The sequence below is a fragment of the Oncorhynchus clarkii genome, chromosome 3 (genome assembly GCF_045791955.1).
Source record: "Oncorhynchus clarkii lewisi isolate Uvic-CL-2024 chromosome 3, UVic_Ocla_1.0, whole genome shotgun sequence".
In the NCBI taxonomy this organism is placed as follows: Eukaryota; Metazoa; Chordata; class Actinopteri; order Salmoniformes; family Salmonidae; genus Oncorhynchus; species Oncorhynchus clarkii.
This window is the reverse complement of record NC_092149.1, coordinates 10,893,403-10,916,500: the sequence shown is the minus strand read 5'-3', so window position 1 is coordinate 10,916,500 and position 23,098 is coordinate 10,893,403. Positions and strand designations below refer to the sequence as shown.

The 23,098-nt window shown below is 45.7% G+C and overlaps 2 protein-coding genes across 2 annotated transcripts; both read left to right on the top strand.

Moving 5' to 3' along the window:
• The first annotated feature begins 1,334 nt into the window (after positions 1-1,334).
• Positions 1,335-19,727, top strand: LOC139405704 (DNA repair and recombination protein RAD54B-like). Its single transcript, XM_071148128.1, is given in 15 exon segments — positions 1,335-1,401; positions 1,404-1,501; positions 3,188-3,383; positions 15,058-15,279; positions 15,474-15,773; positions 15,889-16,051; positions 16,193-16,418; positions 16,605-16,691; positions 16,854-16,974; positions 17,055-17,194; positions 17,425-17,715; positions 17,784-17,947; positions 18,705-18,966; positions 19,161-19,425; positions 19,507-19,727. Coding segments are annotated over 15 exon segments (2,823 nt in total).
• Positions 5,812-10,564, top strand: LOC139405705 (fibrinogen silencer-binding protein-like). Its single transcript, XM_071148129.1, has 2 exons — positions 5,812-6,491; positions 9,840-10,564. Exons 1-2 carry the CDS (start codon positions 6,076-6,078, stop codon positions 10,429-10,431), a joined length of 1,008 nt encoding a protein of 335 aa, XP_071004230.1. The 5' UTR covers positions 5,812-6,075; the 3' UTR covers positions 10,432-10,564.
• Positions 19,728-23,098: the final 3,371 nt, after the last annotated feature.

Here is a 23,098-nt window from a genome sequence, read left to right as displayed (position 1 = left end):
GGATATAAAGCTCTCTAGCCTACTATAGCCCACTACTTATACCATGGCCATCGACTATGTGTTTTCAATATGCATTTTTAATATCATGCATTATGATAATATGGAAAATATAAACTCTAGTGTAACTCAATAGCAGTTTATGCATTTCAGTAAAACTTCTGTATTCTGCGATGTTGAATATCAATTCTGCATGCAGCAACCTTCTGACCAGTACCTGCTTTTTGCAATGTGTGGGATTTAGCAGAAAGACTTGCCAGGATGTAATTTATTTGACCATTTATTTGACTTTTATTCTCTAGAGTTGTTTACTTACCACCAGGGCTCAGTCCATGACAGATGACATCTCAATTGGAATCATCATTTAATTCCGCAAACTCCTTCAAATTGACGTGACATTTTATAACACAAATATCCATGCAATCAATATCGATCGGTTTCATAAATGAGTCTGAATGTCCTACTGTAGGGCAGGCAGGCTATTATCGCAAATCGGTTAAATTAACCATGGCATCAACCGGCGAAAATCAGATTATTTAGAAGTCAAACTGTACACTCGTTTTTACATACCGGCACGACACCGGCTGACAGCGGCAGATTGTGTTTCTTATCGCAAGACGACCGAACTAGAGCAAACTCCACCGTTTGGGGCCGCGGGAGTAGAAAACGAGTGCACTCACTAACACTGGACTCCACCCCTCTACGTAACACGTAGCCAATAGCAGTTTACGCCACTTTAGCGGGAGAATTCATCTGAAGAGTTGTGTATCATTGTTTTCTTGTAACTAACTGTATAGCAGAGGCTTGCTTGACTAAACAGGTATGTAGTTAAACACACATTTATGCCTTATGTAATCTTTCCAACATATTGTCACAAGCTAGTTGGTTGTTATAGACGATGAGATGAAAATGTTGAAGTGTTCAATGTTGAAGTGTTCTGCACTAATTTGGGCTAACTAGCTACACTAACAGTTAACGTAATGTATCTATCTGAACCAGCAATGACGTGTATAAACTAATCATTGGTATAAACCCATACATCTCATTGATCTGAACTAACTATTCAAGGGCCGTGTTCTTTGAATGGAAGTAATATATAGCTATGTTATGTAAATCTGTTATTTAACTAGCTGCCTTTTACTAATCAGCTGCTTACTAGAACATTGATTAGCTAGCTGAATAAGGTGTTACAGTAGAGAACAAAAGCCTCCATACCCAGGACCACTAGTACTTGTTCTCCAGGGGGCTCAGGGTTGGCCATCCCTACCCATAAGCCCTCTTATAGATGTGAAATGATTTTATCAAATATTACAAACACCCCCTCACTCACAAACAGGATGCGTCGCTCAGGGGCCCCCAGCCAGGTCTTTGGTAACATGGCGAAGAAGCCCCGGTTCGTCCCTCCGGAGCCTCACTGGCTGGTCGTCCTGATCCCCCTGTGGGTACTCTGCTTGAACCGGAGCCTCTGGCCCCTAAACTCTCCACGGGGAACGTGCTCTACAAGGTGAACACACGGTCCACTTCACTTTCATCCTTAGCCACAAATGTGACCCCTATTACTATTGTAGTAATTAAGTAACTAAACATAGGAGTCATATTGGAGCTACTTCTCTCTCTAGCCGATGTGAGTAAGACCTCTAACAAATTAACATTCACAAGGCCGCAGGGCCAGACAGATTATCAGGACGCGTACTCAGAGCATGCACTGACCAGCTGGGAAGTGTCTAAACTGACATTTTCAACTTCTTCCTGACCCAGTCTATAATACCTACATGTTTCAAACAGACCACCATAGACCCTGTACCCAAGAACACCAAGGTAACCTATCTAAATGACTACCGCCATGTAGCATCTGTAGTCATGAAATGCTATGAAAGGCTGGTCATGGCTCACATCAATACCATCATCCCAGACACCCTGGATCCACTCCAGTTCGCATACCTCCCCAACAGATCCACAGATGACACCATCTGTATTGCACTCCACACTGCCCTTATCCACTTGGACAAAAGGAACACCTATGTGAGAAGGCTGTTCATTGACTACATCTCAGCGTTCAACACCATAGTACCCTCTATGCTCATCACTAAGGTAAGGACCCTGGGACTGAACATCTCCCTCTGCAACTGGATCCTGGACTTCCAGTCAGGGTGCCCCCAGGTGGTGAGGGTAGGCAACAACATCCGCCATGCTCACCCTTAATATGGGGCCCCTCGGGGGTGCGTGCTTAGTCCACTCCTGTACCCCCTGTTCAACCATGACTGTGTGGGTGTGCATGACTCCAACAACATTAAGTTTGCCGACGACATAACGGTGATAGGCCTGATCACCGACAACAATGAGACATCCTATAGGGAGGAGGTCAGAGACAACAACCTCCCCCTCAATGTCAGCAAGACAAAGGAGCCGATGATAGGAAACGGAGGGCCGAGCACACCCACATTCATATCGACAGGGCTGTAGTGGAGGGGCTGCATCACCGCTTGGTATGGCAACTGCTTGGCATCTGACCGCATGGCACTACAGAGGGTAGTGCGTACGACCCAGTACATCACTGGGCCAAGCTCACTGCCATCAAGGACCTCTATGCCAGGCGGTGCCAGAGGAAGGCCCTAAAAATGTTCAGACTCCAGCCACCCAAATCATTGACTGTTCTCTCTGCTACCGTACGGCAAGCACTACCAATGCACCAACAGGACCCTGAATAGCTTCTAGCCCCAAGCCATAAGACTGCTAAATAGTTAGTTTAAAAAAAACAATTAAATGGTTTACATTTTGCATTGTAGTCATTTAGCAGACACTCTTATCCAGAGCTACTTAGTTAGTGCATCCATCTTCAGATAGCTAGGTGGAACAACCACACATCTCAGTCATAGTAAGTACATTTTTCCTGAAAGTAGCTATCAGCAAAGTCAGGCCTAGTAAGGGGGTGTTAGTTAACGAATTGCTTTTTTGTCAACTTCTCGTTACTCATTGTGTATCTATTTTATTATTACGTGTTTTTTTTCTATTATTTCTCTGTGTGAAGTAAGTAAGCATTTCACTGTTAGTCCAGACCTGTTGTTTACGAAGCATATGACAAATAACATTTTAATTTATTTGACATTATCCAAGACTGTGTAAAGGGTTTCACTCATACTGCGACATGTGGACCTTCTCAGACCTATCTAACAGTTCTCCGTCCTTGCAGGTCCAGAGGAGCCTCTCAGCCCCTGCACCGCCCCTTGCCCTGCCTGTGAAGGCCTTCAGCCTGGCTAAGAGCAGCCCCCAAGCCCCAGGCCTGTCCAGAGCTCTAGCCAGGGTGCTAGGTGCAGCAGACAGTAAGAAGAACGAGCTAGAGCCTGAAGACCCTTCCTTTACAGAGGAGAACACTGGAGACCCAGCTGGTGAGTCAGACATGGGAGGTGGGGTGGGTTGTGGTGGTGGCACAGTAAACGTTGCCATTGAAACCAGGTATTCCTGGTGTAGATCTAAAGCATTTAAATGTGGAGCAGTACTTCTGGTAAGCTTTGGATTTACTCTCTATGTCAAAAGCAGAAATCCTGGTGGTGAAAATCACAGATTTATAAAGCAACAAAGTTACTACAAACCAACGGTGATGGTAAGAATAGTCAGGAACATTTTGTGTGCCATAAGAAATGAAGTATATTAACTATGTAGCATATATTGTTTACATTTCACTTCTGTTGCTAAAGATGTTCTGAAACATTGTTTGAGAGATGCTGGGATTTTGTATAGGTTAACGATTGAGTTTAAGGCCCAAAAAGGTGAGGCACGGGTATAAACTGTATTTTTCTATTAAGAACAGACAGTGCCTTCAGAAAGTATTCAGACCCCTTGACTTTTTCCGCACTTTGTTACGTTACAGCCTTATTCTAAAATTGATTAAATAAAAACAAATCCTCAGCCCACCCCATAATGACAAACCGAAAACAGGTTTTTCAAACATTTTCTAAATTTATACAAAATGTAAAATTGATACCTTATTTACTTAAGTATTCAGACCCTTTGCTATGTGACTCAAAATTGAGCTCGGGTGGATCCTGTTTCCATTGATCATCCTTGAGATGTTTCTACAACTTGGAGTCCACCTGTGGTAAATTCAGTTGTTTGGACATGATTTAGAAAGGCACACACCTGTCTATGTAAGGTCCCACAGTCAAAGGAATTGTCCGTAGAGCTCCGAGACAGGATTGTGTCGAGGCACAGATCTAGAGAAGGAGCTTGTTCCAGTCGCTAGCTGCAGCGAACTGAAAAGAGCAGCGACCCAGGGATGCGTGTGCTTTGGGGACCGTTAACAGAATGTGACTGGCAGAACGGGTGTTATTTGTATTGTTTTATTTAACCTTTATTTAACTAGTCAGTTAAGAACAAATTCATATTTTACAATGATGGCCTACCCCGGACAAACCCTCCCCTAACCCTGATGACACTGGACCAATTTGTGCGCCGCCCTATGGGATTCTCGATCACGGCCGGTTGTGATACAGCCTGGGATAGAACCTCACCAACCTATGGACCCTGGGACGGGACCCTGGGACGGGACCCTGGGACGGGACCCTGGGACTGAACCCCTCCCTCTGCAACTTAACCACAAAGCACTACAGAGGTTGGTGCGGCAACCCAGTGCATCACTAAGGCCATGCTCCCTACCATCCAGGACCTCTATATCAGAGGAAGGCCTGAAAAATTGCCAAAGACTCTAGCCACCCTAACCATAGACTGTTTACTCTGCTACCGTCTGGCAAACGGTATTGGAGCACCAGCTCTCAGACCCACAGGCTCAGTTAAAAAGCTGTTAATTTTTGTCAGCCTGATTTAGGCTTTAGCCGATACTCGTTGGTGTATTTTAACTATGACTATATATTAAAGGATTTTTAATTTGCAAACCCTCACGTGTGCCTGAACTTGGATTTTTTTATGCCACTTAACACCTATTTGTGGTTATAATTTTTCCTTGAAACCAAGATCATGTATATGCTGCTTTAGAAAGGAAATGCAGCAAACCGATATCGCCTTTCTAAGGAGAGCGACATTTAGTCTATCCATTTAGGACTGGCAGGGATTTATTTGATGCTTGGGCTTCAGTGAAACAAACACACACTGAATGAAGCCTAGCCAACTGTAACAAGCCTATGTTTTAATGACAGCAGGTCCAGCATTATGCAAATGAGCGTGGGTAGTGCATCGGCAGCGCGAGGCAGATTAGAGCTGTGCCTGGGATCAGTGAGCACACGCGCTCTGTCCCCCTCCCTCTCAGAGCAACTAGTGCCTCTGTCTGTATCTCCTTTCTCCGCTTTTCCTCTCTCTTTAGCTTTTCACTAGTTTTCCCGCATTTTGTTGTTCCCGTCGGCGGATGATTCGTGTGTTTCTCTTTGAGAAGCAGCTCTGATTTTCCTTTGTGTAAAAAATAAATAAAAAAATCGCGCATTCGCACGGACTCGCGCTGGGCGCACACCTCCCCGGTTAAACCAGCGCCGTTGCCTCTTTTCTAGTTAAACGGAAATAAGAATAAAGAAAATGCATCTTTACAATTTCATCGGCATTTCCCCATGTAAGCACACATATTCCCCCGTATGTTAGTGTTTGGTGTATAGCACTTAGAACGAGCGCTGGTTTGAGGTTTAGAGAGACCGGGCTGTAAGTAGGTCGGGCTGGGTTTAAGCGGCTTTAGCCTGCGTCAGCCTAAGCTGGGAGGAATTCACCCAAAGCCCTCCGCGGTAGGCGGGGGCCTAAACGAGGCTGGCCTAGTTAAGCCTGATTCTTATTGTTGCCTGTGTGGGTTGTGTAACACAGAGCAGAGAAGACCTCGGATGAGAGAGAGTACATGCAGTTAGACAGAGACTGTTTGATTGAGAATCCATGAAGGGGGAGAAAGAAGAGGGACAAGGAAGAGAGTGAGTGAGAGTTAAACCAGTATTAGCCTGAGCCTCATCACAGAACAGAAAGAAAGGGGAGGTAGAGAACCAGACCAAATCTCAAAAGAAAGAGAGGAAAATAAGCGAGATATTGTGTTGAGTTAGTGCTGGTGTCTAGGCCTGGCTCGGTCCATTCTGGTTCCCTGGGCTATGTTCTAAGATGGCGTCTGGGTCTGTCTACATGTCATCCAGTATGGTGGGTAAGGCTCGCTCCTCCAACTTCACCCTGTCTGAGAAACTGGACCTGCTGAAGCTGGTCCGCCCACACATTCTCATCCTGGAGGAGCACACCAACAAGCACGCTGTCATCGTGGACAAGAACAAATGCTGGGACACAGTGTCTGATCAGTACAACGTCCTGGGGGGGGACAGGCCCCCCCGCACTGCCCAGGGCCTACGCACCCTCTACAAGAGGCTGAAGGAGTCGGCCAAACAGGAAGTGATGCAACGGAGACACGCCCAGCCAGAGTACAGAGGAAGTATATCTGAACCAACCAGGAGAGTGATGGAGATGATACCTCACCTTTTCCATCACGGAGCTATTCACCATGATAAAGACCCAGCGACGATGCACAGGTGAGACACACACACACACACACACACAATCTGCTCTATACAGCTCTCAGAGAGGGGAGGGGCTGCTCTGTAGAGCTCTACTAGTAACTAGAGGGGAGGGGCTGCTCTGTAGAGCTATACTAGTAACTAGAGGAGGGGGGTGGGGCTGCTCTACGAGAGGGCAGGGGCTGCTCTGTAGAGCTCTACTAGTAACAAGAGAGGGGAGGGGCTGCTCTGTAGAGCTCTAGTAACTAGAGGGGAGGGCTGCTCTACTAGATAGGGGAGTGGCTGCTCTGTAGAGCTCTACTAGTAACTAGAGGAGGGGGAGGGGCTGCTCTAGAGCTCTACTAGTAACGAGCGGGGAGGGGCGGCTCTACTAGAGAGGGGAGCGGCTGCTCTGTAGAGCTCTACTAGTAACAAGAGAGGGGAGGGGCTGCTCTGTAGAGCTCTACTAGTAACAAGAAAGGGGAGGGGCTGCTCTGTAGAGCTCTACTAGTAACAAGAGAGGGGAGGGGCTGCTCTGTAGAGCTCTACTAGTAATAGAGGGGAGGGGCTGCTCTGTAGAACTCTACTAGTAATTACAGGGGAGAGGAGGGACTGCTCTGTAGAGCTCTACTAGTAATTGGAGGGGAGGGGCTGCTCTGTAGAGCTCTACTAGTAATTAGAGGGGAGGGAAGGGGCTGCTCTGTAGAGCTCTACTAGTAATTAGAGGGGAGGGGAGGGGCTGCTCTGTAGAGCTCTACTAGTAATTAGAGGAGAGGGGCTGCTCTGTAGAACTCTACTAGTAATAGAGGGGAGGGGCTGCTCTGTAGAACTCTACTAGTAATTGGAGGGGAGGGGCTGCTCTGTAGAACTCTACTAGTAATTAGAGGGGAGGGGATGCTCTGTAGAACTCTACTAGAAATTAGAGGGGAGGGGAGGGACTGCTCTGTAGAGCTCTACTAGTAATTGGAGGGGAGGGGCTGCTCTGTAGAACTCTACTAGTAATTGGAGGGGAGGGGCTGCTCTGTAGAGCTCTACTAGTAATTAGAGGAGAGGGGCTGCTCTGTAGAACTCTACTAGTAACTAGAGGGGAGGGGCTGCTCTGTAGAGCTCTACTAGCAATTAGAGGAGAGGGGCTGCTCTGTAGAACTCTACTAGTAATTAGAGGGGAGAGGGACTGCTCTGTAGAGCTCTACTAGTAATTACAGGGGAGGGGCTGCTCTGTAGAGCTCTACTAGTAACAAGAGAGGGGAGGGGCTGCTCTGTAGAGCTCTAGTAACTAGAGGGGAGGGCTGCTCTACTAGATAGGGGAGTGGCTGCTCTGTAGAGCTCTACTAGTAACTAGAGGAGGGGGAGGGGCTGCTCTACTAGAGAGGGGAAGGGCTGCTCTAGAGCTCTACTAGTAACGAGCGGGGAGGGGCTGCTCTACTAGAGGGGAGGGGCTGCTTTGTAGAGCTCTACTAGTAACAAGAGAGGGGAGGGGCTGCTCTGTAGAGCTCTACTAGTAATTAGAGGGGAGGGGCTGCTCTGTAGAACTCTACTAGTAATAGAGGGGCTGCTCTGTAGAACTCTACTAGTAATTAGAGGGGAGAGGAGGGACTGCTCTGTAGAGCTCTACTAGTAATTACAGGGGAGGGGAGGGGCTGCTCTGTAGAACTCTACTAGTAATTAGAGGGAGGGGCTGCTCTGTAAAACTCGACTAGTAATTAGAGGGGAGAGGGGCTGCTCTGTAAAACTCTACTAGTAATTAGAGGGGAGAGGGACTGCTCTGTAGAGCTCTACTAGTAATTACAGGGGAGGGGCTGCTCTGTAGAACTCTACTAGTAATTAGAGAGGAGGGGCTGCTCTGTAGAACTCTACTAGTAATTAGAGGGGAGGGGCTGCTCTGTAGAACTCTAGTAATTAGAGGGTAGGGAAGGGACTGCTCTGCAGAGCTCTACTAGTAATTAGAGGAGAGGGGCTGCTCTATAGAACTCTACTAGTAATTAGAGGGGAGAGGGACTGCTCTGCAGAGCTCTACTAGTAATTAGAGGAGTGGGGCTGCTCTATAGAACTCTACTAGTAATTAGAGGGAGGGGCTGCTCTGTAAAACTCGACTAGTAATTAGAGGGGAGAGGGGCTGCTCTGTAAAACTCTACTAGTAATTAGAGGGGAGGGGCTGCTCTGTAGAACTCTACTAGTAATAGAGGGGCTGCTCTGTAGAACTCTACTAGTAATTAGAGGGGAGGGGCTGCTCTGTAGAACTCTAGTAATTAGAGGGTAGGGAAGGGACTGCTCTGCAGAGGAGTGGGGGCTGCTCTATAGAACTCTACTAGTAATTAGAGGGAGGGGCTGCTCTGTAAAACTCGACTAGTAATTAGAGGGGAGAGGGGCTGCTCTGTAAAACTCTACTAGTAATTAGAGGGGAGAGGGACTGCTCTGTAGAGCTCTACTAGTAATTACAGGGGAGGGGCTGCTCTGTAGAACTCTACTAGTAATTAGAGAGGAGGGGCTGCTCTGTAGAACTCTACTAGTAATTAGAGGGAAGGGGCTGCTCTGTAGAACTCTAGTAATTAGAGGGGAGGGAAGGGACTGCTCTGCAGAGCTCTACTAGTAATTAGAGGAGAGGGGCTGCTCTATAGAACTCTACTAGTAATTAGAGGGGAGAGGGACTGCTCTGTAGAGCTCTACTAGTAATTACAGGGGAGGGGCTGCTCTGTAGAACTCTACTAGTAATTAGAGGGGAGGGGCTGCTCTGTAGAACTCTACTATGGAGGGGCTGCTCTATAGAACTGAACACAGAGCTAACCTCAATCAGTTTACACACGTACACTGCGCCCAGCCCACCAAGCCCTCCCTAACCCGGGCGACGCTAGGCCAATTGTGCGTCGCCCCACGGACCTCCCGGTCGCGGCCGGTTACGACAGAGCCTGGGCGCGAACCCAGGACTCTGATGGCACAGCTGGCGCTGCAGTACAGCGCCCTTAACCACTGCGCCACCCGGGAGGCCCCCGTCAATCACATTTTAAACGTAGGAGAGGTGTTAGCCCACAGTAGGAGAATGCATTCTTTAGCAAAGTATGAGATGGTCATGAAAAGGGTTTTAAGGAGAATGTTTTTGACCATCCCGAAGACCGGTTGTGTTTCTACACAGCCGGTCTTCTACACCTGCATTTCTTGTTGTTTGGGGTTTTAGGCTGGGTTTCTGTACAGCACTTTGAGATATCGGCTGATGTAAAAAGTGCTTTATAAATACATTTGATTGATTGAATACTCTCAATACCCCCACCTAGTGCCACTTAAACATGTATGGCTGTAGTAATAAAGCTGTATTCTATTCCATATTCTCTCTGTAGGGTGATGTATAATGAGACAGTAATAAAGCTGTATTATTCTGTTTATCTGCAGGGTGATGTATAAGCATGACTCTCCCATGGAGCAACCTGGCAGCAGCTCCTCCCTCCCAGACTACCCATCAAACCCCGTTACCCACCACCTGGACCAGGATGTGGTCAGGCTGGACCAGGATGTGGTCAGGCTGGACCAGGATGTGGTCAGGCTGGACCAGGACGTGGACGTGAAGCCTCCGCCAGACCTGACCATCCTCTCCACGCGTGTGGGGGTGGTGCTAGGAGGAGAGGGGGCGGAGGAGGAAGATGAGGACTTGGGCAGTGTCCATGGTTATGACGGCTCCCTCTCTCCCTGCCCATCCTCTGTTGTCCTGCCCCTCTCCACCTCACCCGTTCCACTGCAACGTGACCTTTACCCTCATGACCACTACCCCCGCTGTGACCCTGACAGGCTCCGTCCCCTTCAGCTGGCCAAGGAGGAGCACGAGCAGGTCATGACCAATCATAGAAAGATGGGCGTATACCTGGAGGAGAAGAGGGAGGGGCTAAAGAGGAAGCAGGAACTGGAGGAGGAGCTTCTGAGAGCAAAAATCAAAGTAGAGAAACTGAGGGCAGCCAGGCTGAGACATGGACTTCCACTGCCCCTATAACTAACACACCCATGGCCTGACTGGACTGACCATATGGAACTCAGGAGGATGCTCTGAACTGTTTCTATGTCTGTGTTTAGCGTGTGGAAGAGGGGTTTGGCCTGAGAAATCATGTTTGTGTGATGAACAGTGAGTTTGAGGGAGGATTTCAAGGTCCAATGCAGCCTTCTCAATCTCAAATCATTTCTGGGTAACAATGAATTACATTACTGTGATTGTTTTCTATTAAAATGCTCAAAAAGAGACAAAAATAGATTCTTGGCGAAGTTCAATTTCTCAAGTAAGAATTTTGCTAGGATTGTCTGCGAGTGGTCTGAGTGGGGAAGGGAAAACTGATAACAAACTTATTGGCAGAACGGTTTGGAACTCTCTTTCTTATTGGTCTATTAACACATTTATGGTGATGTCACCAGGCAAGCCAAAACTCCATCCCACCAAAACAGGCTGAAATTTCAGCCAATCTTTTCAAACATCTCTTACGCTAAAAAGGCATTATCATAGTTTTCACCATTTTCACAGTATTCCAATCTCATAGTGTGGACATATACAGTACCAGTCAAAAGTTTGGACACATCTACTAATTCAATTGTACTATTTTCTACATTGTAGAATAATAGTGAAGACATCAAAACTATGAAATAACACATAATGAATCAAAAAAGTGTTCAACAAATCAAAATATATTTTATATTCTTTGAAGTAGCCACCCTTTTGTCTTGATGACATTTTTGCACACTCTTGGCATTATCTCAAACAGCTTCATGAGGAATGCTTTTCCAACAGTCTTGAAGGAGTTCCCACAAATGCTGACCACTTGTTGGCTGCTTTTCCTCCACTCTGAAGTCCAACTCATCCCAAACCATCTCAATTGGGTTGAGGTCGGGTGATTGTGGAGGCCAGGTCAGCTGATGCTGCACCATCTCTCTCCTTGGTCAAATAGCCCTTACACAGTCTGGAAGTGTGTTTTAGGTCATTGTTCTGTTGAAATACTAATGATAGTCCCACTAAGCGCAGATGGGATGGAGTATCGCTGCAGAATGCTGTGGTAACTATGCTGGTTATGTGTGCCTTGAATTCTAAATTAATCACAGATAGTGTCATGAGCAAAGCACCATCACACCTCCTCCTCCATGCTTCACGGTGGAAACCACACATGTGGAGATCATCCATTCACCTACTCTGTGTCTCACAAAGACATGACGGTTGGAACCAAAAATCTCACATTTGGACTCGTCAGACCAAAGGACAGATTTCCACCCATCTAATGTCCATTGCACGTGTTTCTTGGCCCCAAAAAAGTATCTTCTTATTGGTGTCCTTTAGTAGTGGTTTCTTTGCAGCAATTAGACCATGAAGGCCTGATTCAAACAGTCTCCTCTGAACAGTTGACATTGAGATATCTGTTACTTGAACTCTGAAGCATTTATTTGGGCTGCAATTTCTGAGACTGGTAACTCTAATGAACTTATCCTCTGCGGCGGAGGTAACTCTGGGTCTTCCTTTCCTGTGGCAGTCTTAATGGGAGCCAGTTTCATCATAGTGCTTGATGGTTTTTGCGACTGCACTTTAAGAAACGTTTAAAAGTTCTTAATGTTCCCTATTGACTGACCTTCATGTCTTAAAGTAATGATGGACTGTTGTTTCTCTTTGCTTATTTGAGCTGTTCTTGCCATAATATGGACTTGGTCTTTTACCAAATAGGGCTATCTTCTGCATACCACCCCAACCTTGTCACAACACAACTGATTGGCTCAAACTCAATAAGAAGGAGCTAATTGTTTTAATAAGGCACACCTGTTAATGGAAAGGCTTTCCAGGTGACTACCTCATGAAGCTGGTTGAGAGAATGCCAAGAGTGTGCGAAGCTGTCATCAAGGCAAAGGGTGGCTACTTTTGAAGAACCGAAAATATATTTTGATTTGTTTAACACTTTTTTTGGTTACTACATGATTCCATATGTGTTATTTCATAGTTTGGATATCTTCGCAATTATTCTACAATGTAGAAAATAGTAAAAAATAAAAACCATTGAATGAGTAGGTGTGTCCAAACTTTTGACTGGTACTGTATATAAAACACAGGGAAATCTAGTTTTGCACTGGGCCTTTTGAACAGTGTATTTGCGTAAGGAAGTGTGTGTTTTGAGTGAGGATTTAAACGGTGTGTTTGCGTGTGGGACAGTGTGTGGTGACTACGGTTGAGTTATGACTGGAGCTAAAGACAATACAGATCTCTGCTTTTGTCAGACGAGAGGCGCTCCTATCACTGGTTTCGGGTACTAACGGGTACTATTTTGACTGGTTTCATTTGGTTCAAAACCCTGTGTTGCTTTACCATCCCATTATGAGGGAAGGTGATAGGTGATGAGGAGGGGTTTAGAAGGGGGTGTTGCTGTTACAGTGGTGTGATGTTCAGTGTTTGTTGTTCAGATCTGTGGTTTCATTGTTTTCTATTAAAATCGTTTTTCTAGTTTGGTTTTGTGCTTTATCATCTTCCTATTCCCTTCTCCAACCTCCCCTTCTCTATCCCTCTCTCTTCCCTTTTCCAACCTCCCTTCTCTATCCCTCTCTCTTCCCTTCTCCAACCTCCCCTTCTCCAACCTCCCCTTCTCTATCCCTCTCTCTTCCCTTCTCCAACCTCCCCTTCTCTATCCCTCTCTCTTCTCCTCTTCTTTAGCCCCTCACCCCCATATATCTCTCCTCACCTTTCCCCTTCGGTCTGGACTCAATATGAAGTTATCTTCACTGTAAGCCTGTAAGAGTGAATGTTTAATTCAGACCCTGTCTGCAGGTAACTGTTACACCAGTGAAGAAGTGAGGTAAAGCCAGATGCAGTGATGCTTAACAACTACAGTGACTATACAGTCCTAATATGGTAATGCTAGAGGAAACTGGATTACATGTTTCTCTGTAAGGCAAGGGAGACTCTCTTTAGAGATAAATATAGTGAAATGGCTTGGACAGCCTTTTGCGGCCCAGGCCTGATGTCTCATCCTGGGCATGGCACTGTAGGAAAGTCTCAGGCTGCAAGTAGGGTGGAGGCCTCAGTGAAGTAGCAACCTCAACTGGTGAACATGTGAACTGCCACTCAGCAGATCTTGCTTAAAACCTTAGTGAATCATAATTTGACATTTGTGTACACACGCAATTCACACGTTTCTAAATTGTATGTTGCTGCTGTCAATAACAGAATTGAAAACAAAATGTATTTTAAAGAGCAATTCAAAGCCTTGGTTCAGGGTGTGGTATTTTATTATTAGGAGCCCCATTAGCTGCTGCTGAAACAGCAGATACTCTTCCTGGTGTCCACACAAAACATGAAACATGACATAATACAGAACATTAATGGACAGAACTACATACATTTAAAATAGGAATTCACGCTTTCATACCTTCCTGCTTTAGCTTATGTAAAAGACCAATCAGTATCTTGTACTGAAAAAGAGTTGAGCTACTTGTCTCCTGGTGTTTGTTCCAGTATATTTAGAGTTGAGCTACTTGTCTCCTGGTGTTTGTTCCAGTATATTTAGAGTTGAGCTACTTGTCTCCTGGTGTTTGTTCCAGTATATTTAGAGTTGAGCTACTTGTCTCCTGGTGTTTGTTCCAGTATATTTAGAGTTGCGCTACTTGTCTCCTGGTGTTTGTTCCAGTATATTTAGAGTTGAGCTACTTGTCTCCTGGTGTTTGTTCCAGTATATTTAGAGTTGAGCTACTTGTCTCCTGGTGTTTGTTCCAGTATATTTAGAGTTGAGCTACTTGTCTCCTGGTGTTTGTTCCAGTATATTTAGAGTTGCGCTACTTGTCTCCTGGTGTTTGTTCCAGTATATTTAGAGTTGAGCTACTTGTCTCCTGGTGTTTGTTCCAGTATATTTAGAGTTGAGCTACTTGTCTCCTGGTGTTTGTTCCAGTATATTTAGAGTTGAGCTACTTGTCTCCACTGGTGTTTGTTCCAGTATATTTAGAGTTGAGCTACTTGTCTCCACTGGTGTTTGTTCCAGTATATTTAGAGTTGAGCTACTTGTCTCCACTGGTGTTTGTTCCAGTATATTTAGAGTTGAGCTACTTGTCTCCTGGTGTTTGTTCCAGTATATTTAGAGTTGAGCTACTTGTCTCCTGGTGTTTGTTCCAGTATATTTAGAGTTGAGCTACTTGTCTCCTGGTGTTTGTTCCAGTATATTTAGAGTTTGCAGGCTGCTGTTTGTGTGAGAGTTGAGCTACTTGTCTCCTGGTGTTTGTTCCAGTATATTTAGAGTTTGCAGGCTGCTGTTTGTGTGAGAGTTGAGCTACTTGTCTCCACTGGTGTTTGTTCCAGTATATTTAGAGTTGAGCTACTTGTCTCCTGGTGTTTGTTCCAGTATATTTAGAGTTGAGCTACTTGTCTCCTGGTGTTTGTTCCAGTATATTTAGAGTTTGCAGGCTGCTGTTTGTGTGAGAGTTGAGCTACTTGTCTCCTGGTGTTTGTTCCAGTATATTTAGAGTTTGCAGGCTGCTGTTTGTGTGAGAGTTGAGCTACTTGTCTCCTGGTGTTTGTTCCAGTATATTTAGAGTTTGCAGGCTGCTGTTTGTGTGAGCAGTAATGTGTGTGTTAATGCTCTGATTATTAGTGTTGATGTTTTCTGGGTTTCAGATTTCCGATGTTCCTCACAGAGTCCGGCAGGAGGCTGTGGTCCAGTTGGGGTCGGGGCAGGGTCTGGTAGCGGTGCTGGTTCTGACGCGCCGCGGTACTTCAGTGTGATATGGTGTAAGGCCAGTGGGAGGAAACACAAACGCTGGCAGGGAGACGCTGTCCTGGTGACACGAGGGCGTACCGCCACGCTTAAAGACATGGAGGGCAAGGACATCGGCAAGGGTGAGTGTGTGAACATTTTAGGTTTCCCCAAACACAGATTAAACATAGTCCTTGACTAAAAATCATGCTCAATGGAGAATTCTGATTTGAAAGTGGTTTTAGTCCAGAACTAGGGCTACTCTGTGGCCCGGAGAGCGGCCCTGATAGGGTTATTTTCCAAGTGCATCGGAGACTGATTCAGATTGTGTGTGTAGGTAGTGGCTATAAGGTATCAGAGCTGGCATCGCTGGGTGAAGGAGAAACCTTGATGATAGGAGCTAAACAGGTGGAGGTGATGGGACTCGTATCAGAGCTGAACAACAATAAGGGCCGCTGTTTCCTTGACGTCCATGTGGAGAAGGAGGAGCCTAAGATATCAGCTCCTCCCCCCTCACGACGCCCAGCTTCCAAACCGTTCTGCCGTCCGACGCTATTGGGCGGAGAGACTGATAGGGGAGTGGCCAAGCCTCAGGAGGAGGGGCCCTGTAAACCACGCCATGACCCTCTAGCACCAGGTAAATACACAGACATACAGCACACTCTCTCTCTCATCACACACACACATGAAGTTACACATTCTCACACACTTCAAACACACCACACTCATCATCTCTCTAATGGTGTGTGTAGGAGCCATTGTCATGCCCCGGCCCTCAACCAATCACCAGTGGGCGTATAACAAGGCAGGCCTCCCACTGGTGGATGTGGTGGTTGACCCCTACTTGACCACTCACCTCCGACCCCACCAGCGAGACGGCCTGCTGTTCCTCTACGAGTGTGTCATGGGGATGAGGTAATAGGAGATGTGTGTCTGCTCATGATGAATCCTCTGATCACTCCAAAATGTAATGTTGTGTTCCACAAGGCTCTGTGCTGGGGCTGCTATTTATTTACTTTGATTGAATGTGTGTGTGTGTGTGTGTGTGTGTGTCAGGGCTACATGTAGGTACGGTGCTATCCTGGCAGATGAGATGGGTCTGGGTAAGACCCTCCAGAGCGTGGCTTTGACATGGACGCTGCTAAAGCAGGGCCCATACGGCGGGAAGCCGGTTGCTAAGCTTGTGCTGGTGGTTGCCCCTGGTAGCCTGGTGCAGAACTGGGGGGCGGAGTTTAAGAAGTGGCTTGGCCGTGAGAGGATCAACGTCTACACTGTTAACCAGGTAGGGGTGTGTTTGATCAGCGTCTACACTGTTAACCAGGTAGGGGTGTGTTTGATCAGCGTCTACACTGTTAACCAGGTAGGGGTGTGTATGGAGGAGGAGGAAGAGGGGGAGTGTGTTTCCCTGTAGTGCTGTTTCTGATCCATATGGTGATGTGTGTGTGTTCCGTGTTGTGTTGGTCATTAGGACCACAGGGTGGAGCTGTTTGCAGCGTCTCCTCTCCACAGTGTATTAGTGATCAGCTATGAGATGCTGCTTCGCTCCCTGGAAGTGGTGAGTTGGTTCACAGCAGCTTATCTAACAGGGGTGGGAAGTACCACTGTTACAACACTGTTGAATTACACCTCAACTCCTAAATGACACAGATTAGGAGTACACTGGATGATACACGCATGGGACATTATAACGTTGTGTGTGTGTGTGTGTGTTGTGTAGGTACAGAAGCTGGAGTTTGAGCTGGTGATCTGTGATGAGGGTCACAGGTTGAAGAACAGCAGCATCAAGACTTCCTCTGCCCTCAGCGGTCTCAGCTGTACACGCAGAGTTATTCTGACAGGTACACACACAGCCCTCTGTTTTATTGACCTTTTACTTTCTCCTAGTGTTTTCACATCTATTGTGTTTGCTGTACTGTAGGTACTCCTGTCCAGAATGACCTGCAGGAGTTCTATGCCATCATAGAGTTTGTGAACCTGGGAATTCTGGGGTCGTCTGCTGCCTACAGGAAGGTGTACGAGGAGCCAATCCTCCGCTCCCGACAGCCCATCTGCACTGAGGTACATTAACCATCTACACTCTCTATATCTGTGTCTATACCTCTACACCATCTCTCTATTGTACGCTCCCGACAGCCCATCTGCACTGAGGTACATTACCCATCTACACTCTCTGTCTCTATACCTCTACACTATCTCTCTATTGTACGCTCACAACAGCCCTCTTGCACTGAGGTACTGTCTCCATCTCTTTCTCTCCCTTCATTCCTTCTCTATATCTCTCCCTGTAGGAGGAGAGAGTTTTGGGGGAGGAGCGAGCGGCTGAGCTCTCTCGTCTGACTGGTCTGTTTATTCTGAGGCGGACCCAAGAGATCATCAACCGCTACCTGCCACCTCGTCTTGATTGGACAGTGTTCTGTAGCCCCTCCCCCTTGCAGCGGGAGCTGTACCAGGTTCTCCTCTCGCACCGTGTCATCCGAGCCTGTCTACAGGGGTCGACACAGACTCACACACACCTCGCCTGCATCACCGCCCTGAAAAAGCTCTGCAACCACCCAGGACTGCTCTACTCCACTGTACAGGTATGACACATAAAGACACAATGATGATGACAGCAATGATGATGATGATGATTGTGTGTGTGTTCCAGGAGCGTTCCGATGGCAGCTCAGCAGAGGGTTCTCTGTATGAAGGGCTAAGAGGTGTCTTTCCAGAGTCTTACTCTTCTGGGGGCTTCAGTACAGCTGACTCAGGGAAACTACTGGTCCTGTCTGACCTTCTGACCACTATTCACCACCTCAGCCCTACTGACAGGTTGGTGTGTGTGTATGCGTATATGTGTCTGTGTGTACGTGTTTGTATGAAGTGCGTCAAGGGATCCGGGCACACTGGCATTGGTTTGTTGACACCATAGGGATCCTATTAAATTACTAGATGGGCTGTCATAAACCCTCAAAGTTCCAGAATGGAGTGAAAATGGCAGCCATATTGGCCAGGGAGAAATCCAAACCTGTCTAATTGGAATGAATGGCCATGGAGGCAGGATCCAGATGTTTCTTATAGAGGAAAATAAAAGCAAAGCATGTGATATCAGAAATTGTGTAATATAATTATTGTCAACCTAAAATATTGTCATATAATTATAAATACAATTTATATGGATTTTATACACATTTTCTTTATAAATAGCCTTTGAAATATATGTAAACAGACCATAAATGTCAACATTTTTCTTGGAAAGCTGTTATATGTTGCATTTACAACTTGTCTCAGTCCCATCATCAACTGATTGACTGTGTTGTTTCAATGGAATGTTGGCAGTTAATTAGAAACATTTCTATAATCATTCCTCTAAAACTGTCTGGCTTAAAATGCATTACTTTATACAATATCTTATCACAGCACAATATCTTATCACAGAACTCCCTGACCAACATGGTTGATCTTTAGACCATCGTAAGAAGGTTCATGTCTAGTATTCTAATTCTATGGTTGACACACTCATACACATAACCGTGAGATGATCTTGACCATCTTGATCCTGTGTGTGTGAATATGTGTGTGTGTACAGGGTGGTGTTGGTGTCCAACTACACTCAGACGTTAGACCTACTCCAGGACCTGTGTGTCCACCTGGGCTATACCTACTGTCGCCTGGACGGCAACACCCCCACCATCCAGAGGCAGCGATTGGTGGACAACTTCAACAGCCCTCACTCCGCCCACTTCCTCTTCCTCCTGAGTTCTAAAGCCGGAGGGGTGGGGCTTAACCTGATCGGGGCCTCCCACCTGGTCCTATACGACATCGACTGGAACCCTGCCAACGATATACAGGTACACACACACACACTCTCACTCACCAGCATTAGTGTATGTTTAGTTCACATCTGAAACACACATGTACACGTTACTGGTCAGTCAGTACCTGCTATGCTCTTGGAGGAGTGGGGATGAGGAAGAGGCCTTCCTCCTGATGTGATAGTTGGGCTGATGTGTGTGTGTCTGTCTGTGTGTCTGTCCCCCTCCAGGCAATGTCACGAGTGTGGAGAGACGGACAGAAGAAGACTGTTCACATCTACCGCCTGCTCACTGCAGGTACCATAGAGGAGCGTATCTTCCAGAGGCAGGTGTCCAAACAGGGGCTTTCTGGGACAGTGGTGGACTTGGGGAAAGGGGCGGAGCACACCAGCTTCTCCTCCAATGAGCTGCGAGATCTCTTCAGTCTGACGGACACACCCTGTCTCACTCACGACCTGCTACACTGCAGCTGCAGTATGGACGGATCAGCCCCGGGTAATATATATATATATATATATAATCACACCCGTTGTCTGCTTGTGTTTTTATTTAATGTGTTTCTTGTGTGTATTATAGAAGAAGGAGAGGATGAGGCGCCTGCGTCTGATAGGCCATGCCAGCTGGGTCGTCAAGGTGACCGTGGTGGGGCAGGGCAGAAGCATCTGAGCATGTCAGATCTGATACAGTGGAGACACTTCGCAGGGGACACACACACCTTCAGAGATGCTTACCTGGACCATGCACGAACCCATATCTCCTTCGCCTTCCAGTCCACCATCTCACACACCACTCAGTAACACACACACACACACAGGCTTTCCACAAATGACCTTATGCAGAGACCTAAGAAGTGTCCCTTTCTGAGAAACATTGGACTATGTTATTCTTTCTTTATATTCTCTACTGTTTTTACAGTTTGATAGAAGAGAACGTGTAAATTATGGAATAAACTGCTACGTTATACTGTGTATTCCATCTGTCTTTTTTTCTGTTGCAGAAATAACAAGATGAATCAAATCAAATGTTATTTGTCACATACACATGGTTAGCAGCTGTTAATGGTCACATACACATGGTTAGCAGATGTTATTGGTCACATACACATGGTTAGCAGATGTTATTGGTCACATACACATGGTTAGCAGATGTTAATGTTCACATACACATGGTTAGCAGATGTTAATGGTCACATACACATGGTTAGCAGATGTTAATGGTCACATACACATGGTTAGCAGATGTTAATGGTCACATACACATGGTTAGCAGATGTTAATGGTCACATACACATGGTTAGCAGATGTTATTGGTCACATACACATGGTTAGCAGATGTTATTGGTCACATACACATGGTTAGCAGATGTTAATGTTCACATACACATGGTTAGCAGATGTTAATGGTCACATACACATGGTTAGCAGATGTTAATGGTCACATACACATGGTTAGCAGATGTTAATGGTCACATACACATGGTTAGCAGATGTTAATGGTCACATACACATGGTTAGCAGATGTTATTGGTCACATACACATGGTTAGCAGATGTTATTGGTCACATACACATGGTTAGCAGATGTTATTGGTCACATACACATGGTTAGCAGATGTTAATGCGAGTGTAGCGAAATGCTTGTGCTTCTAGTTCCCGACAATGCAGTAATAACCAACGAGTAATCTAACCTAACAATTTCACAACAACTACCTTAAACACAGAAGTGTAAAGGGATATGTACATAATGTACATAAAAATATATGAATGAGTGATGGTGCAGAACGGCATCGAGTACAGTATATACAGTGCCTTGCGAAAGTATTCGGGCCCCTTGAACTATGCGACCTTTTGCCACATTTCAGGCTTCAAACATAAAGATATACAACTGTATTTTTTTGTGAAGAATCAACAACAAGTGGGACACAATCATGAAGTGGAACGACATTTATTGGATATTTCAAACTTTTTTAACAAATCAAAAACTGAAAAATTGGGCGTGCAAAATTATTCAGCCCCTTTACTTTCAGTGCAGCAAACTCTCTCCAGAAGTTCAGTGAGGATCTTTGAATGATCCAATGTTGACCTAAATGACTAATGATGATAAATACAATCCACCTGTGTGTAATCAAGTCTCCGTATAAATGCACCTGCACTGTGATAGTCTCAGAGGTCCGTTAAAAGCGCAGAGAGCATCATGAAGAACAAGGAACACACCAGGCAGGTCCGAGATACTGTTGTGAAGAAGTTTAAAGCCGGATTTGGATACAAAAAGATTTCCCAAGCTTTAAACATCCCAAGGAGCACTGTGCAAGCGATAATATTGAAATGGAAGGAGTATCAGACCACTGCAAATCTACCAAGACCTGGCCGTCCCTCTAAACTTTCAGCTCATACAAGGAGAAGACTGATCAGAGATGCAGCCAAGAGGCCCATGATCACTGTGGATGAACTGCAGAGATCTACAGCTGAGGTGGGAGACTCTGTCCATAGGACAACAATCAGTCGTATATTGCACAAATCTGGCCTTTATGGAAGAGTGGCAAGAAGAAAGCCATTTCTTAAAGATATCCATAAAAAGTGTTGTTTAAAGTTTGCCACAAGCCACCTGGGAGACACACCAAACATGTGGAAGAAGGTGCTCTGGTCAGATGAAACCAAAATTGAACTTTTTGGCAACAATGCAAAACGTTATGTTTGGCGTAAAAGCAACACAGCTGAACACACCATCCCCACTGTCAAACATGGTGGTGGCAGCATCATGGTTTGGGCCTGCTTTTCTTCAGCAGGGACAGGGAAGATGGTTAAAATTGATGGGAAGATGGATGGAGCCAAATACAGGACCATTCTAAAAGAAAACCTGATGGAGTCTGCAAAAGACCTGAGACTGGGACGGAGATTTGTCTTCCAACAAGACAATGATCCAAAACATAAAGCAAAATCTACAATGGAATGGTTCAAAAATAAACATATCCAGGTGTTAGAATGGCCAAGTCAAAGTCCAGACCTGAATCCAATCGAGAATCTGTGGAAAGAACTGAAAACTGCTGTTCACAAATGCTCTCCATCCAACCTCACTGAGCTCGAGCTGTTTTGCAAGGAGGAATGGGAAAAAATGTCAGTCTCTCGATGTGCAAAACTGATAGAGACATACCCCAAGCGACTTACAGCTGTAATCGCAGCAAAAGGTGGCGCTACAAAGTATTAACTTAAGGGGGCTGAATAATTTTGCACGTCCAATTTTTCAGTTTTTGATTTGTTAAAAAAGTTTGAAATATCCAATAAATGTCATTCCACTTCATGATTGTGTCCCACTTGTTGATTCTTCACAAAAAAATACAGTTTTATATCTTTATGTTTGAAGCCTGAAATGTGGCAAAAGGTCGCAAAGTTCAAGGGGGCCGAATACTTTCGCAAGGCAGTGTACATATGAGATAAGTAATGTAGGGTATGTAAACATAAAAAGTGGCATTGTTTAAAGTGGCTAGTGATACATGTATTACATAAAGATGGCAAGATGCAGTAGATATAGAGTACAGTATATACATATGAGATGAGTAATGTAGGGTATGTAAACATTATATTAAGTGGCATTGTTTAAAGTGGCTAGTGATACATTTTTTACATCAATTTTTCCATTATTAAAGTGGCTGGAGTTGAGTCAGTATGTTGGCAGCAGCCACTCAATGTTGGTGGTGGCTGTTTAACAGTCTGATGGCCTTGAGATAGAATCTGTTTTTCAGTCTCTCGGTCCCAGCTTTGATGCACCTGTACTGACCTCGCCTTCTGGATGATAGCGGGGTGAAGAGGCAGTGGCTCGGGTGGTTGTTGTCCTTGATGATCTTTATGGCCTTCCTGTGACATCGGGTGGTGTAGGTGTCCTGGAGGGCAGGTAGTTTGCCCCGGTGATGCGTTGTGCAGACCTCACTACCCTCTGGAGAGCCTTACGGTTGTGGGCGGAGCAGTTGCCGTACCAGGCGGTGATACAGCCCAACAGGATGCTCTCGATTGTGCATCTGTAAAAGTTTTTGAGTGCTTTTGGTGACAAGCTGAATTTCTTCAGCCTCCTGAGGTTGAAGAGGCGCTGCTGCGCCTTCTTTACCACGCTGGCTGTGTGGGTGGACCAATTCAGTTTGTCCGTGATGTGTACGCTGTGGAACTTAAAACTTACTA